The 16,364-nt window shown below is 37.3% G+C and overlaps 1 protein-coding gene across 1 annotated transcript; it reads left to right on the forward strand.

Annotated features, from left to right (window-relative positions):
* Positions 1-72: 72 nt before the first annotated feature.
* Positions 73-14,219, forward strand: LOC124170998. Its single transcript, XM_046550113.1, has 7 exons — positions 73-230; positions 2,361-2,491; positions 5,265-5,363; positions 10,623-10,809; positions 10,965-11,077; positions 11,711-12,172; positions 12,560-14,219. The coding sequence occupies exons 1-7, from the start codon at positions 77-79 to the stop codon at positions 12,977-12,979; spliced, it is 1,566 nt and encodes a 521-aa protein (XP_046406069.1). The 5' UTR covers positions 73-76; the 3' UTR covers positions 12,980-14,219.
* Positions 14,220-16,364: the final 2,145 nt, after the last annotated feature.

The raw sequence follows: 16,364 nt of genomic DNA on the forward strand, positions 1-16,364 counted from the left end.
TATTAATCGTATCTATTTTTGTGACGAGCTTTCTTGTGAAAAATTTTACTTATTTTTTATGAAACTAGGAGGAACAATGAACCTATGCTCAGAAACATACGTGAACATTGCTGTAGCTCTGGCTAATGGCCAAGTGCTTACTGTAGACCCCAGTGTGGAAGACCATTCAAAAATTCAAACCAAACAAGTGAAAGCTACTGCTAAGATCAAATTCTGGGAAGCCTATAAAGGTATGCATTATTTTATAATTATAAAGTTAATATTCATTCATAAATTCAGCATTCAGCATTCATAAATCGAATGGTAATTAATCAAACAAAGACACTTTGTAATTTTATTCATGATGAAATGATATCCACCTGGGCATTTAGAATAATGAGGATTTTTCATACTACTTATTAGAAATGTTGTGTTTAAGGACACTAAGCGAATATGATGTGGCTCCAAAAGCTATTTCATGTGCTTTACCAATATAAACTCACTTATCATGTCAAATTGTAATGGTTTTACCAAAATTATATCAGTCAATCTAGAAGATAGTTGGGGAAACTAATTTTCACCACATTTATAGTACTGCATTAAGCCTCTAAGGAAGCATTTGAGTATTACCTAAGCACATTTTTGACCCCGCTTCTCCCCCATGTAAGCAAAAATAATCATTTCCTGAACCCCAAAAATATTTGCAAACTCATTACTTCCTTCTCCAAGAGTGCGTATGTAATATCAGGGATCATTGATTATTGTAAATGCGAATATGTATTCACAATTTTGTGCATAATTTCAGTTTTTGCATGAAATTTGGGGTTTTTGGCCTTAATAACGACCTTTTCCGTGATTAGGAAAGGATTTTTGTTCATATTACTACAATTTATGTTTCAAATCACTAATATCAACCAATTTTACCAATTTTGTGATACAAAGTCAGACTGCAGGTAAAGATATGTACTGGATTACGGATGCTACTGCGTTACATCATCCTGAAACCTCATTAAATTATGCATCTATTACTATCACCACGCCACCCATAATGGGTTCTATTTTCTCTGTATGATTCACCCAAAGCCGAAAAAGACCTGAAGCATTCTCTGTAAAAATAACTTTATTTTCACACTAGTTGTTCCAAAAGATGCTCACTGAAAAATGTCAACCTCGTACATCACAAATAACAAAGTGGTATGCAAAAGAAAAACGTGAGCAGTTAATTGACCACCCCTGGTCATTCGCCCCTGTCATAACTAATGTTTGCTCAAAATTAATACAGATCAAAAATACTGCCATTAAAAAGAAATTGTTTGATACACGTTCTCTTTAGTTAATTTTTTCACTTTGGTGTTTTATGTATAAGGAAGTGACGCATTTTACTTTCCCGTATCGCTACTAGTCTACTTTACAGTGTGCATGACGTGTTGCCTGCACACAGGAGTAACAAGGTGAATCTGAACTGCGAAATATTTAGCATTGAATTTTAGGTACATTCTTGTTTATGTATTGTTGGTTTTTTTCTACCAAGAATTATCACTCTATTCAAAATCTATCAGATGTGATTATAAAAAAAAATCTGGCAAAAAATGCAAAGGACCAGGGATTCACTGCTAAATATATGTATTAGACATTTTCATAATCAAATAATCTGCTACAAGATTATGGATGGGTATTTTATACTTCATTCATACTTCTGGTTGAGAACTAAAGTTCTTCAAGGCTTAGTATTGGTAGAGAGGAGCAGGTACCGAAGGTGGCGAGATGTCCAGTCACTATAAATGGGTGGATTGTCAGCATACCAATGTTATCCAGTGTGTAAGAATGACTTCGATGCACAATCAGTTCCAAGTTTTGTTGTTACCAACTGTCCTAAGTTTAGCATGCTTCTATCGCTACCTCTTCAAGTGATTGATGCAGCTGTATTCAGATGTGGAAGGTTTAATTTTAACTGAAAGCTCTCTTAAAGGTTTGGTTACTGAAGGATTTATTGATGGGAAAAACAAATGTAAAAATAATTTTGTCAAAACTGTAAATAATACCGTACGTATAAAGCTTTTATGAAATTTTGTATCCAAGTTCACTCTTTTTGTAAATTACTGGCCGTAAAATATGTATAATTTCTGTGAAACACTTTAACTATGCAAAAAAAATTAAATTCCTAGTTAGGGAAAGAAGAAATACATACATTTTTATCATCAGGAGTCATATAGTCATGAATAACAGCTTTTTGGTGATTGAAGTTCTGAGATTTTTAATCCACTTGTCTGCCAAACTAGGAGGTGGAATTTTTTTCTCCTGCATAATCATCATTATTATGTTCCATATAAATTGGAAGAATGAATTAGCTGAGAAAATTCCTAATACGTTATTGTTATTAGATTTACAGGTGCAAAGCAAAGCCTATAGGCATGAAAGTGTAGTGGAATGCCTGAGACGTTGCCCATATGCTGATGACATGCTTCTCTCTGTAAGCTCATACTCATTCTGCATTTGGAAAGAACAATCAAAGGTAGCACATTAAAAATATTTTCATTTTTTCTTATGTATTCTGTACGTGACAATTAAAAGTTTTCGGTGTTCGTGACTGGGACATGGTAAGTAAATAAATATCCTATGATACAATGATATGTATGACCCCTGTTGCCCGTCTTGTAACAATATTTTAACATTGATGCTAGGGTTTTATCTGCCCTTTACCGTTGGGTTACAGTCTTTTGCAAATCACTAATCTTCAAAATATGTCTTACGTATACGTCAACCATGGTACAATTCCTAACTTTTGTACATGTCATTACCATTAAAAATATTATATAAAGTAGTTGCAGTAAATTTAAGATGATTTGAAACCTGTAAATAAATACAGATTGAGTGAACGAGCTGAAAAAACTTATCAGCAGATTACCACGTTGGGGATGCGATCCAACTACCATCAAAGCGGCATATTCACTCCACTAGGCCACCACAACTATTTTCACTCCATTTATTATTATGTGTAAGATATAAATCAACAGTGAAAATTGGGGCAAGTATGCAGTAATTGCACGCAAAATTACCATTTAATGCAGCATAAATCAAATCAATGATAAATTTGCAATAATGGAGTTGCTTCTCCCTTTGAATTTATATATATTCAATCAATTGAAATATTCATAGTGTATAACCATTGAAAACAAAGAGATTAATGGAAACTAAATTTCTTTGAGAAGCAGAAGTGGCATCGCAAACTTAGTCTGAAAGCTTTGGAAGGTGACTGTACATCATAAATGATTGTGGGCAAAAAAAGAAGTAGATTTGATGCCATCAAAATGCTAGTTCCTGGAAATAAAAACTTAAAGTATGTTCAGTTACCTCCTGATTATCCATGTGTGGATTATCTGTGTAGTGGATTATCCATGCATGAATTTCACCCTTCTATGATGTTTTCCTTGATCTTTATAAAAAATTAAATCGGATACAAAAGCGCGAGGATTATTGTATTTTAATGAAAGAATTCACAAGGCTGTTTATTACCATGTTATAATTCTCTTCATAAGATGTAATATTTTTCTTTAGTTGTTGGCAAGGAACATCTCAAGTTTACTTGGGTGTGTGCATGCTCTAGTATAGCAGAAGATGATGAGTGATTGGAAAAAACTCTTGATTATTTTTGGAAGACTTTTTCATGTCAGAACCAATCGTAAATTAAGAAAATGGTATCTACATCTTTCAATGTAGTTTTATATTGCAAATGCACAGTTACTGCTGAGGTCTTGCATGTGGTTGAAGACAGCCCAAGGGAACCAGAGTTTGTACATGTCATGATAATTGGGGTAATTAAATGATGACAGACTGCAAGGTCAAGATTAAGTCAATTCTTGACGAACTGGTAAAATAGGAAACATGATGATTCTACATCATAAACTGGTTCTACAGCCACTGGACTGACTACTTAACAAGTACCCGGGCGGCTCAGGACTGGTACCTTGCACTGAAGTATGTACTCCACAGTCGTCTCATGCACACTGCAGGTCACTCATATTCCAATGACACCCCAGCCGGCACAGCCCATACTGCATCTATATGTGAAGTGGATGCAATGTGTGACAGGATGCGTTAGGTACCAAATATCCTTCTGTCGTCCTTTGCTAGTTGCGCCTATGTATGCCATATTTTTCATGATGTGGTTTAATACTTAAAAATATCTGCAAATCCTCGCATTAATTATTATAAAATTTCAAGAACTATTATTATTATAATTAATCATTGTATTCAAGATTTTCACGAACATACGGTACTACCAATGACTACAGCAGTAGGTATGGACTTGTTGTCTGGTAGCCATCTTTCCCTATCTCGACGTGTTGGAGCCTCGTAGATTGAGTGTTGTGTTGGGCGTGTTTTATAGTGATATTTTTTATTCTGACCATTCCAGCAATTTTGACTAATCTCCCGGTGTCGACCCTCGCTCACTCATTGGCCTCTACTCTCCTGGATTTGAAATCTGCGTTTGTTTTGGATTCCGATGGATAGCTATGTTGTACCTCATAGATTAAGTGTTGTGTTGGGCGTGTTTTATAGTGATATTTTTTAATTCTGACCATTGCAGCAATTTTGTCTAATCTCCCGGTATCGACCCTCGCGCACTCATTGGCCTCTACTCTCCTGGATTTGAACTCTTGCGTTTGTTTTGGACTCCGATGGACAGCAATGTTGTACTGAAGTTCTCATATGTTGTCTTGTGTACGCCTGTATTCCTGTGTTCGCCTGTCTCTTGTTTTATGCTGAGTCATTAAAGTTATACTCTTGAAATAAAACGTGCTCTGATTTATCCCGAGTAGTGTAAAACAATAATGAGATTAAGAGAACCAGACAAGCAATATAGGAAATTGGTTCGACCGAGTTAAATTTTCGGCCGTTAGATGGCAGCACTTTCGTGCATCCTCATCCATACGGCATCTCTCTAAGTGCGGCGGTTTCTCTCTTCCGCATCCCCTCGGCAGCGGACCGGCGTATGGATGGCATCTGTATGAAAGTATGCACTCATGACATCCAGCTGCCAAAAAGAAATTTGATGGTTTGTGCCGGCTGGGACATCACTATGAAAGAGATTTAAGTTTGAAAAACGGACCAAATAAAGCTGTCTGATAAGTGAGAAGGGCTATAATGGTAGTTTTGATCATCGTCTGTTATAAAATATTCTTATTTTATGGTTATACAATTATTTTATTCTCTTCCTATTCTACTTTATTGTAGAATTGCTTGCGACCTCTTTATGTGGATATAATTCTAATTCTTTATTTCAGTTACGCCGACAAAAGAGGAAGCCAAAGCCATCATCCAAATTATGGCAATATGAAGAAACACCAAGTGAAGAACCCCAGTCTTGTCCGTGGAAAGTAAATGTAAGCATGCTCAGCTCCTTCACTTACAACAATATAATATTTTCTAAAAGCATGGCCAAGTTCAAAAAAATCCTATCATTATTCTAGAGTGGCTATGGGTGGAAATTTTTTGATTTTGATACAGCATTTTCAGAGTGAAAGATGCTTCAAATGTCAGAGGTGTATGCAACCATATTTTGGGGGCACCAAAACACTGTGATATCTGTAAAATTTTGATTTTGAGACGAAATATGACAGGAAAACTTTCGTTAGCACAGCAAAATGACACGGATACTGGCAGTGTCAGAAATACACCCCATAAGGGTGAGAACAGCAAGGGCATCATTCGGGGGTGTGCATCTGAGCCACCTAAAAAATCCCAGGTATTCACGGATGCTTACCTTCGAGGGTCAAATTGACTTTTTTAATTATTATTATTACTTAAAATGAGGAAAAAATTGAACAAAATTTCATATTCAAGAAAATACTAACTTATAATTTTCCAGAAAATTATTAGAGCTCTTATGCGTATTTTTCTTATAAAAATTCTGTGAATTTTCCGTGCTTGTTCCTCATGTATCAGGGAGGCAATTAAGACATTCCTGCTCCAACTTCAACCTATAGCATGCATGAATAGAATTAAAAGTGTACTATGGCAGATGTAATACCTCTTTTTGGAGAATCTCTGTTGGCGGACTTTCCACTCCCTGCACCCACCCTCGCCTGTCCCCTCCACCGAAGACGATTATAGTGGTTAGGGGGGGATTCATTAATTACTTGAGGCATTTAGGGGGAGTGGGGGTCAATCCAACTATCACCCAATCTCATGTGGGGGAGAGGAGGGGATCCTGGCTATTATCAAATAATATTTTCCACAAGAAACAGTGTAAAGTTGCAAGAAAACTAGGTTGAAGTCACTTATCTTAAAAAAAAAATAATTAAACATAAAAAAACAAATCCAACACAATTAAACATAGATTAATGTGTGAAGATTTCTCGAGATCCCCACCATGTCAGGAACTGCATAACTCCCGATGTTTCGTTGTCTGACTCAGCCATTGTCCTCAAGGCTGTGAGTCTCACTCACTCCCTGCTGCTCAACTCTCCTCCCTGCCCCTCAATTCAAAGCCCTGAGGACAATGGCTGAGTCAGGCATTGAACTATCGGCAGTAATGTAGTTCCTGACCTGGTGGTGATCCCGAGAACTATTCACCAGTAAACACTAAATCTTTCTTCATAGATTAAAGCAAGTACACTGAAAATATGCATTTTGAACAATCGCACGTGAGGTTAGATGGAGGAGGGAGGTGGTAAAGCCAAATCTCACAATATATATCTAAGGGAGTAAGGGGGTCAAGAAATTGCTCAAATCACCTTATGTAATTAATGGACGACTTCCCCACAGATAGGCTAGTCATCGCTGTGGCTAGCAAGTCCCTGCTCATTCAGCTTCTCTTGGTTATGCTAAACAGCTCTCATTAGGATAGAGGAGCAAAGCTTGACTGCACAGTGCTACTTTGAGAGTCAACATTTGTCATCCAGTCGTGAGGCGACACCTGACAGCAAGCAGGAGAACACCGTTGGCTCCATGCAGAACAAAGGGACAGAGACGGACATGAGGGCAATTCAGATCTGTAAAGTACTGCGCTACAGCTCATCAGTATCACCACGCTCCACTTCCTTGTGCTAAGATACTGTATACAGGCATCCCCCGAGTTACGTATGTCTCGACTTACGTAAATCCGTACTTACGTAAGCGATAACCGTATTTAAAATGATTACGTTAATTTTCGAATGCGAGCGCGAAGAAGTAGATATTCGCTCGTACAACCTATGGTAGAAAAAATATCGAATAGTTATCGAGTTTTTTACGTGCTAAAAATAACAAATTGACCCATTTTTGTCATTCCTCGAAGGAATTTTCATTAATTTCTGTATAAAAATCGCTTAAAAATCCCAAGTCAGCAATCAACGTGAAAATTTGCAGTTCTAGCGATGGAAGTGGTTGCGCTCATTCCAGTACGATACAACTTGTTATACAGCATTCACACCCGAACTCCGACTTTCCACTATTTAAAAATTGTATCCTTAAGTTTGGACATTTCCATCTGTGGAATTAAAAGAAAATGAAGTTCAAGCAGAAATATTTATTGCGGAAAAGAATTGTTTAGTACGCACGTAACGGCATTGAAATTTTGAGTGTTGGCAATGAACGCCGCGAAAAAGTTAAGAAAAAGTTGACACGATATTAATTGCGTAATTTTTTACATGTTTCTGGCAGAAAATTTTATTAAGCTGCATTTTCTCGTTCTCTCATATTGTGTGCAACTGTAAACGAATATTGTGTCATTGAAAGCTTTTCCCCACTAACTTTATTTCACGTTAATGACGGAGTTGGCTGAATAAAAGCTCACTTTTAGTTAGCTTCGTGCTTTGGAAATACTCTTCGATGTTTCCAGCGAAGTAAATATTAAAATGATGATATTTTCACGCTATTTTATTGAGATATGAGAGAATGAAAGTATGTTTCCGTGCGTGAAAGATTGAGTGTATGTGCGTGTGAATGTATCTAAGAATATAGTAATTTACTGGTATTTTTTTGTGTTATTTGCTCGTAATCCTTGACCGTCCTAGACACTCCTCCTATGTGTATTAACTGTGACAGTGAAACCACCAGATTCATCGATCAACGTAATATATAAAAGGCAGAAGATATAATGATTATAGGTAGGTATACGACGCATTCTTTGGCCCCTTAGATCGCAGTATAACATAATGAATCAATTTAAGTATTCAGTTTAGTAATGTAGCGTTGAGATACCGTACTTTTCCGAATCCACGCGATCGGTCAACTCTGGGAATAATATCACGCATTTTGATTGGCAATGCTCGAGATGCAACTCTCAGACTATATTCATGTTTATCGATTTTGTATCTAATAATGTAAGAATACGCGGTAGAGTTCATGAATATCGCAGTGAATTGAATGAAACTTCATCGAGAATTTACCGCGTATTTCTCCGCAGAGAATTTCACCGCACCGATCGCAATCTCTGAAGCACTAAGGCAAAGGTTCGACTTACGTAAATTTCGACTTACGCAGAGTCTGCCGGAACGCATCCCTTACGTAACTCGGGGGATGCCTGTAGTGACTTTCTTTCTTTTTTTAAAACTTTCAGGTAACCCTTGGGTAGATGTCCCACAGGTGAAAAGAAGCAATCTCCTCATCCCCTTCTCGTGGGTGTACCAAATGTCAAGGTGTTGAATTAAAGTTATGCAGTGATAGGAGATGGCTATTTTTGAGTTTTATTTGGAATGATGTCTGCTTAGCAGTAAAAATTCTAACTACTTAGCATAAGGCAGTCATGACTACATTTGTGTGCAAGTTATACCTTTCTCCACCTCATGATTTAACCTGAAAAGCAGTTATGATCAAGAGAGCTAGCGCTTGTTCATTTACCAAGTCAATTCCACGTGTGTCTCTATGGAATATTTTTTCATAATAACCTCTTGTTTTATCCTGCCATTATGCTCATTTGTCATTCGTTTGCCCCTACAAATGCCCTCCAAATTTAATTAAAAAATTTGTGAAAGGCAAAAAGCGAGCAAGATGTTCCCCCCTTGTGTATCTTCATAATGACAATGTTGAGATTGTTGAGGAGTTTGAGAAGAAAGATGGAGTAGCCGTAATCGCTGCAGGGATCTTGTCTGTTATTTCATTTCATTTTCATGGAAGGTGCTGAAAGAACCCGAGGCTTCCAGAGGCTGTGCAAGTCCTTTGGCTCTGAGGCTCCCAGTATTGACCTCATGATTTTTAAGAGCTGTTTTACCAATAGAGGTTAAATTTCATGAAAAAGGGGAACCTGGAAGTGGGCCATCCACTACGCATTGGATGACTAAGCTTGAACATCACGCTTTAGGTACCTCTGAAAACAGTAATTGATACCAGTTTCAATGCCATAGTACTTGTGAGCATCTCATCTTTCAGGAAAATGAGTCTAGCCAGAATGCAGGGGGTAATTTAATTTTCTCCATGCTGGAGAATATTCCATGGCTAGTTTTGGGTGAGTTTGGAAGGAAAGGGTTGGGGTAAAATAGTCATGAGTAAGAATTGATCAGGCTAATTTCAGCATGAACAGCAATGAAATTATCTCAAATAAATATGTACATTATAAATAAATCACTGGAATGGGAATAGTATCAAGGACCTATGACTTAGCATTTAAAAATTTATAGTTATGCACTTTAATTCAGAACTCTGCTCTATGAGGGCTGTTTTTTTCAACCTCCAAGAGCTCAGCAAAAACACCATACAAGGAACAGGCGGGTACTGCACAGATAGGGCAACTGCACGTCCTTTGTACCACACGCTCAAGTCATTTTTGACCGTAAATGGTTAGTTTAAGGTCAGTAGCAGTTTCATTAACTATACTGCCTCAATTGATTCTCCCGCCAAGCGTGCACTGCAGAGCAACTGCCAGAAAACTCGTCGAATGGCTTCAACATCGACATGTTTTCACCTTAATACTGATAAAAGAGAATTTTTTTAATGCACTGTGGCTAAAGTGTGAAGCAGTGTGGAACATTACACCCATTCCCATTCAAAACAAAAGAAGAGACATGCTGACTTCTGGAAGTGGTCTGATCCATGACAACGACCGTCATCTCAGTGCTGATGCAGCCCAACTGCTCCTTGAGCTAATTCAATGGGACATTTTCGATCACCCACTGTGCAGTACCAACCTAGCGTCGCATGACGTCCATCTTTACACTGAAATGAAGATGTGGCTTGGAGGGAAGGGTTTTCAAACAGGAGATAAGCTTCAGGATAACGGCAACATTCATTGGAAGTCACTGGTGGCAACATTCTATGAAGAAGGTATAGTAAAGCTTGTCCACGGCCACATCCAATTTCTTGATCACAGAGGCAATTATGTCGAAAGGACACCACAAGTGTACTCAAGATTTACCCATGAAATAATTTTTAATCGATCATTTTGTCTTCTGTTCATGGCCCATTGGAGCTAGAAAAAAAGGCCTTTGTACTTCCTTGGTTCATCGGTTCTGAACCAGTTCTCTGGTGCACTGTTTTTTTCATGCAATACTGGCTGGTTTGAAGAGGAACTGATCCAGTGAACCGGGAAACCACCCAGTTCTAGGAAGCTGTAATAGGCTTAACAAGCTAAGACTTAAGTCTTCTATCTTTGACGCCAGTAAATGTTTGGGTAAAGGGGTCATAAATTCATTTACTTACACTTCTGCTCTTTTATTTCCCTGTAGATTTTACCAGTTTATTGGAAGAGAATTGTCCCTCAGAATTTTTATTACATTAATGGGAATTGGTCTGCCAGCCAAACTGGGCAAATATATTTGTTGACATCTGATGGGTGTGTTGAAATTTGGAATTTAGAAGCTGAAGAATCTAGTTATGCTGTCAGTATGAAAGTTGGATTGGATGTGGCAAATTGTGAGTTCTATTTTGCTTGGTAAATTTTAATGATATTCATTAGTAAAAATATTCTGAATTGTGAGCCTAAATTAGATGATGTTGTGTTCAAAGGTAAATACCTACACAAAACATAACTTAATTATGAGTTAAATAATGCTTAGTTTATTTTTCAGGTGTGATTCCTATGATGTTCTCAGACAGAACAGATGAAGTAACATACATTGAGGATGAGCTATTTTATTTCTACAAAATACCAAACATTTGTAAATATGAAAATGACTCTGATGTGAGTATCTGCATGTCAAAGCTTGTCATTAAAGTATTTGCTTCGTTACATTTCATGACAAAAAACAAGTTCAGCACACCTAAGAAATTTTTAACCAATTTTCAATGCAGGCATTTTTAAAATGGAAGGTTCAGTTATAATTTTTGGTCTTCAATTAGCTGTATTTCCATTTTCCATGAAAATCCTTTCATACTATTTTAAAATGGAACCAGGTTAGTGTGGTGATTAGATTGTTAGCTTTACACCCTGTGAGCTTGGGTTCAAATCGTGGTGGTGGCAAAGAATATTGAAGGTTACCTAATCCCTGCTTGAGTGTTGTGTGGAGGATACTCTGTCGGACAGGACGTTCAACTGTGCTCCTCTTGGAGCCTTTCATGAAGAGCAAACTAATGCTGAGTATCTCTCCATCCATCCTTCCCTATGGCACAAATGACCTAAGCTGTTGGTTGCCTCCTCCAAATACCATCCCATACCTAGCTGAAAACAATTCCAGTCTTGTATTTTTAGCCTTTTTGCAAATTATATGCCTTGTATGCAGTATTACATGCATAGGCTTGCAAATGTTTTACAATGGATATTTCATTTTCTAAGTTATTTCATCAACATAATTACATGCCTCTTAAAAACTTTCAGCCAAAATATTTCCTGAAATTAGGAAATCATGAAGTATGGAGACGGGCAAAATATTATGCCTTTTGCTTGCAATATGAGCAGGATAATGAAGAGTCGGTGCAGATGAAGATTGCATTGTTTGAGAAATTTTGTAAAGTCAGAAGAAAATCAAGACTTACTAGAGCATATGACATCAGCAGATTTATCAAAGCTGAAGAGAGGAAAAAGTCTGTTTATGATAGCATCAAATGGTCTGGAAATTTTCCTGCCAAGTGGTGGGCTGATGAAAAACAATGGAGCGTGACCAACTACCTGAAGAAAAGAAATATGCCCATGCTCTGGGAAATTGAGAGGGATAGAAGTCGTTTGATTACTTATAAGAAGAAATTGGAGGCTCATAGAATTCCAAAAGCTGAAATGATGAAAGATATTGGTTTTGTGATTGAGTGGGAAATATATCATATTTACAATGAAAATTTTCAGGTAAATTATTTTTCTAATTAATATATATTTTAATGAATTTATGAAAATTTAAAATATTGTGGAAGATTATTTGGGATTTCTACTGGATCAGGTTCTCTGTCATGGTTGATGTTTCCATAGACGACTTGCTCAATGAGACATCCGTCGTGATGGAGAACCGGACCAAGTGGAAGTCCTTAATAACTGTCAATGATGCAATATGCTTGGAAAGCCTGCAATAATTCTTCAGAATTTGAAATACTTTGTGTTTTACAATAGGACATCATACTGGAGAGCAGCGCATTTCCTTCTGTTGCCTTTCTCTTGGAGGCAAAGACATTTTCTTGTGATTCTTGAGCTGTATAAGCCATGCACAGATTCTAAGAGATGCTTCCTGATTTTTTTCAGCTCTTTTGGGATCTCCGTCAGGAGTGTTCTCTCGAGGAGTCAACTCATTTAGTGGAATCTATAAGTCAAATCAGTGACATTGATCAAAGAATGCAGGCTCTGCAACAAAAGGAAATTAGTACTAGAATGATAAGGATGAAGTCATATGAATCAAGATTCATATTTCATGAACAGTATGAGTTTAGAAGACTCCAGGATGTGTACAAAGTAGATACGAGAAAGGCAACTAGAAAAATGGGCCGAGATCTGACACCAGTGTGCAAGTCAGAATTCACCTGCTATGTTACAAGGCTAGTCATGAATGATGGTATTTCTGTATCCTCAGAAATGGATTATGGTTTACAAGAAGCTGAGTCTTTGTCTCCAGTGAACCAAGCATTGAATTTACTAGAGGAATATGATTTCATTCATAACGTCTAAGAATATGAATTTGTATTAAATATACATACATACATTTCTTTTTCTGATTTTCTCATTAATTCCTCAGTGCAATAGCCAGTTTCTGCATTGGGAGTTGCAAATGTGGAGGATAATTTTATTATGATTGTTTAAATTCTTTTGGTCATAATTTTCTGGTACAGCTTAGGACTACTAATTTTGCAGGCCTACCTATGATCTCCTTATTCAGCTCTCACAAGGTAGGAATATGTGCTTCTGATGACCATATCCTCCAGCAGTTCTTCTATTTTCCCACCTTTGAAAACACACTGACTATTTCCCTCTACCCTGCTTTCACCTCTGCTTATAGCCAAATCATCATGTCAACAATTTATGTTCACCGCTTGCTCCTCTTTATTTATTCCTCGTCTTCAAAGTGCATCTTATTTCTTCCTCTCTCTATCCAAAAACCTGACCCTACCAATCCACCGCACTCTTTGGTACACCAGCCTCTTCCAAGCATATATTGAGGAAGCTTTCCCAATATATTTTGATATCCCTCTCTCGGCTCTTTGTTATTGATGGTATGTAAATATTCCTCCTTAGGTAGCACATTATGCAGGAAAATAATTCAATCATGGCTTGTGCTTCTAACTCCTGAGCCAACAGGTTTGTGAATTCCAAAAATTCCATAGAAGAAAAATGTTTGCCCTCTCTAGGTTTCAAACCCATTTCCAGAATTCGTGCCAGGTGTTCCACCTCTTCTACAACTGGTTGTCAATTTCTCTAATCACACTTTTTTTAGATGATCAATTGAATATGCTTCATAAAGGTCTGAAATACGTGCCATAAAATACTATTGAGGAATTTGTTAAGGACCCCCCTTAACCCGCATATGGATTTACAAATTTAGTTACGTCGTTGGATTTACAGCGCCGCAGTGGCGCTGTGTCATTTTTTGTTATTATCTTTCAAAGTTAGCCTGAATTTACAAGTTTTCTGATTGATAATGGTAAATACATCTATCATCTTTATTTCCCACCGTGTTTTGCTAGATTTAACCCATTATTGTGGAAGTTATAACAAAAAATCTTGAACGCTGCATTCTTTTGCATTTGCTGCCGTAATGCTCTGTATTTCTGTACTCTTTGTATGTTATTTTCAAATGAAAGTTTTGATTTCATGTGTAATGGTTGTTTGAAATATTTTTTCTGCTATGCAGTGCTGGGCAAACTCAGGTTTTTAATGTTTATATTGTTTATATTTTGATGTATCTAAATACTAAAAACCGAACCGAAAAACTGAGGACCGAATAAAATTCTTTTATGTCCTGTATGTCAAAATTTTGCTTCACTGCGTTCATACATATGTTATATCTTTGCAGTGTATATAGAAGGATAAGTTAAACTTTAATAATCGAACAGCTGTAGGTGAAGTGAGAAGAGACGAGTGTTACTTTCGTGATTTTTACAGGATTCTAGTGATCAAGAGAAATCTTACGAATATTCTGGGAGCTTATATCCTGCAATTAAAAAAATCAAGTCTTATGGGTTTTTAAATTTAAAGAATATGGGATAATAAGCGACGTGTCAAGGAACCCAACGCCCCTTTGGAGGTGGAGCTAGAAGAGCCGGTATTTTTTTCCTACCGCGGAGGCCCATTCTCTCACTGAGGACGTTTCCTTAGAAATGGATGGGTGAATGTGATGCGTGGGAGTGCACCAGATGAGGTTTTACTCCTGGATTGGTGGGAAATCCAAAAAAATAACTTATTATGTATAGTATGTAAAAATAAAAGAAGTATGGGTTATAGGTGGTAGGGAAGAAAGAACAGGCGCCTATTTTCTTTCGTCCAGCACTGCTTGAGGGACTAATGGAAGAATGTTCTGGGATGACAGAAATACCCTCACGCTGGGAGGACTTCCCTCACCTTTTCTTTCCGTAGCGTTTCACTGACCCAAACATTGTGACTATCCCTACCTTCCCACTAAGCTTCCTCATTCGTCATTCACCGCCTGCTTACCCCCTCCCACAAAACTTGATTGAACTTCTCTCGACCCTAATGACCCACCCCAGCTGGACCTTCTTGGAATGAAAGGAGGGCCACCGCAGGGCGTTTTGACAAGTCTTTTGTTGCCTGTCCCTCATGCAGCGATAGAAGGATAAAGAAAAAGCAAGCTTTTGTATCTAATTGCTTCCTTGCACTCCCAACCTTTTTCGCGATAAGGGTTTTCTATGCTTACCTGCCCTAACAATCTGGGTATTCCCTGATCCTTGGGAGTCGACACACTACCACCCCTTTACCTCAAAACAACATACCTGGCATTCCTTCTCCTTTCTCCTCCTCACTCACCCCTTCACGTTTGTGAAACCCCCAATGAATAAAATATCTGTGCATTTGAGTACACAAAGAAACGTGAAATATATTTACAAATTTTCACTTCACAGTAAATTGTCTATTCTCCTATTTATCATGAAACGATTTTTACCATGTACATACTGAACTAATTGTCAGGAAATGGAAATTATTTTCTATCACACAATTAGCTGGGTAGTTATTCTTCATTTCACCACAACGGTAAACTGTCACGTCATCTGTAATTATATAAACGCCAGCAATTTTGTGTTGACTATCGTAGCCGCAAAGGAATTAATATTTTCAAATGAGAGGTACAAGACATATAACAGTAACCGTACGATGTGTTCTTCACGGTAGTCGTTGAAACCTCTGAATCTCACGAGAAATATTCACACGACGGTGAGGAAGCATTATTCTAAGAATTCAGATAATGCATTGTGTTAAAATTTTCTTAGAATTGCCGCTTGGTGTAATTCAAACATAGTAACCCTGGGATTTGCCCAAAGGTGACTATCACCACGGCAGGTATGTGGACGGGACGCGGAGCGTAGAAGGTGCCCAAGCAAAACTATCGGAAGCCTTGGAAAAAACAACCTTGTCTAGCCATGAGTTTCTATGAAAAATTCTTGCAAAAAGATGAAGTTTTGTCAATGAACATTATAACGAGGCAAACATAATGATTCTTAGCTAAAAGAGAAAGCACAATTGGTATTGTAATATTTTCCTTTTGTTAAACAATTTCATTTGGTTAATAAGGATTAAAAAATTAAATAATAGGATTATAAATAGATTACAGCATTTCATACGAAACATAATTGCTTTGACATTAGCGTTGAGAGTGCAGTGCCGGAAGTAGCGACGGTGAAATTCTCGGTCCAAGCAAAACTAAGTCAGAGGCCAAGAAAAAAACAACTTTGGCTAGCCATGAGTTTCTATGAATAATTCTTGCAAAAAGATGAATTTTTGTCAATGAAAATTATATTGAGGCAAACATTATGATTCTTAGCTAAAAGAGAAAGCAAAATTGGTATAGTAATATTTTCTTTTTGTTTAACAATTTCATTTTTTT

Source organism: Ischnura elegans, chromosome X, assembly GCF_921293095.1.
Source record: "Ischnura elegans chromosome X, ioIscEleg1.1, whole genome shotgun sequence".
Taxonomy (NCBI): domain Eukaryota; kingdom Metazoa; phylum Arthropoda; class Insecta; order Odonata; family Coenagrionidae; genus Ischnura; species Ischnura elegans.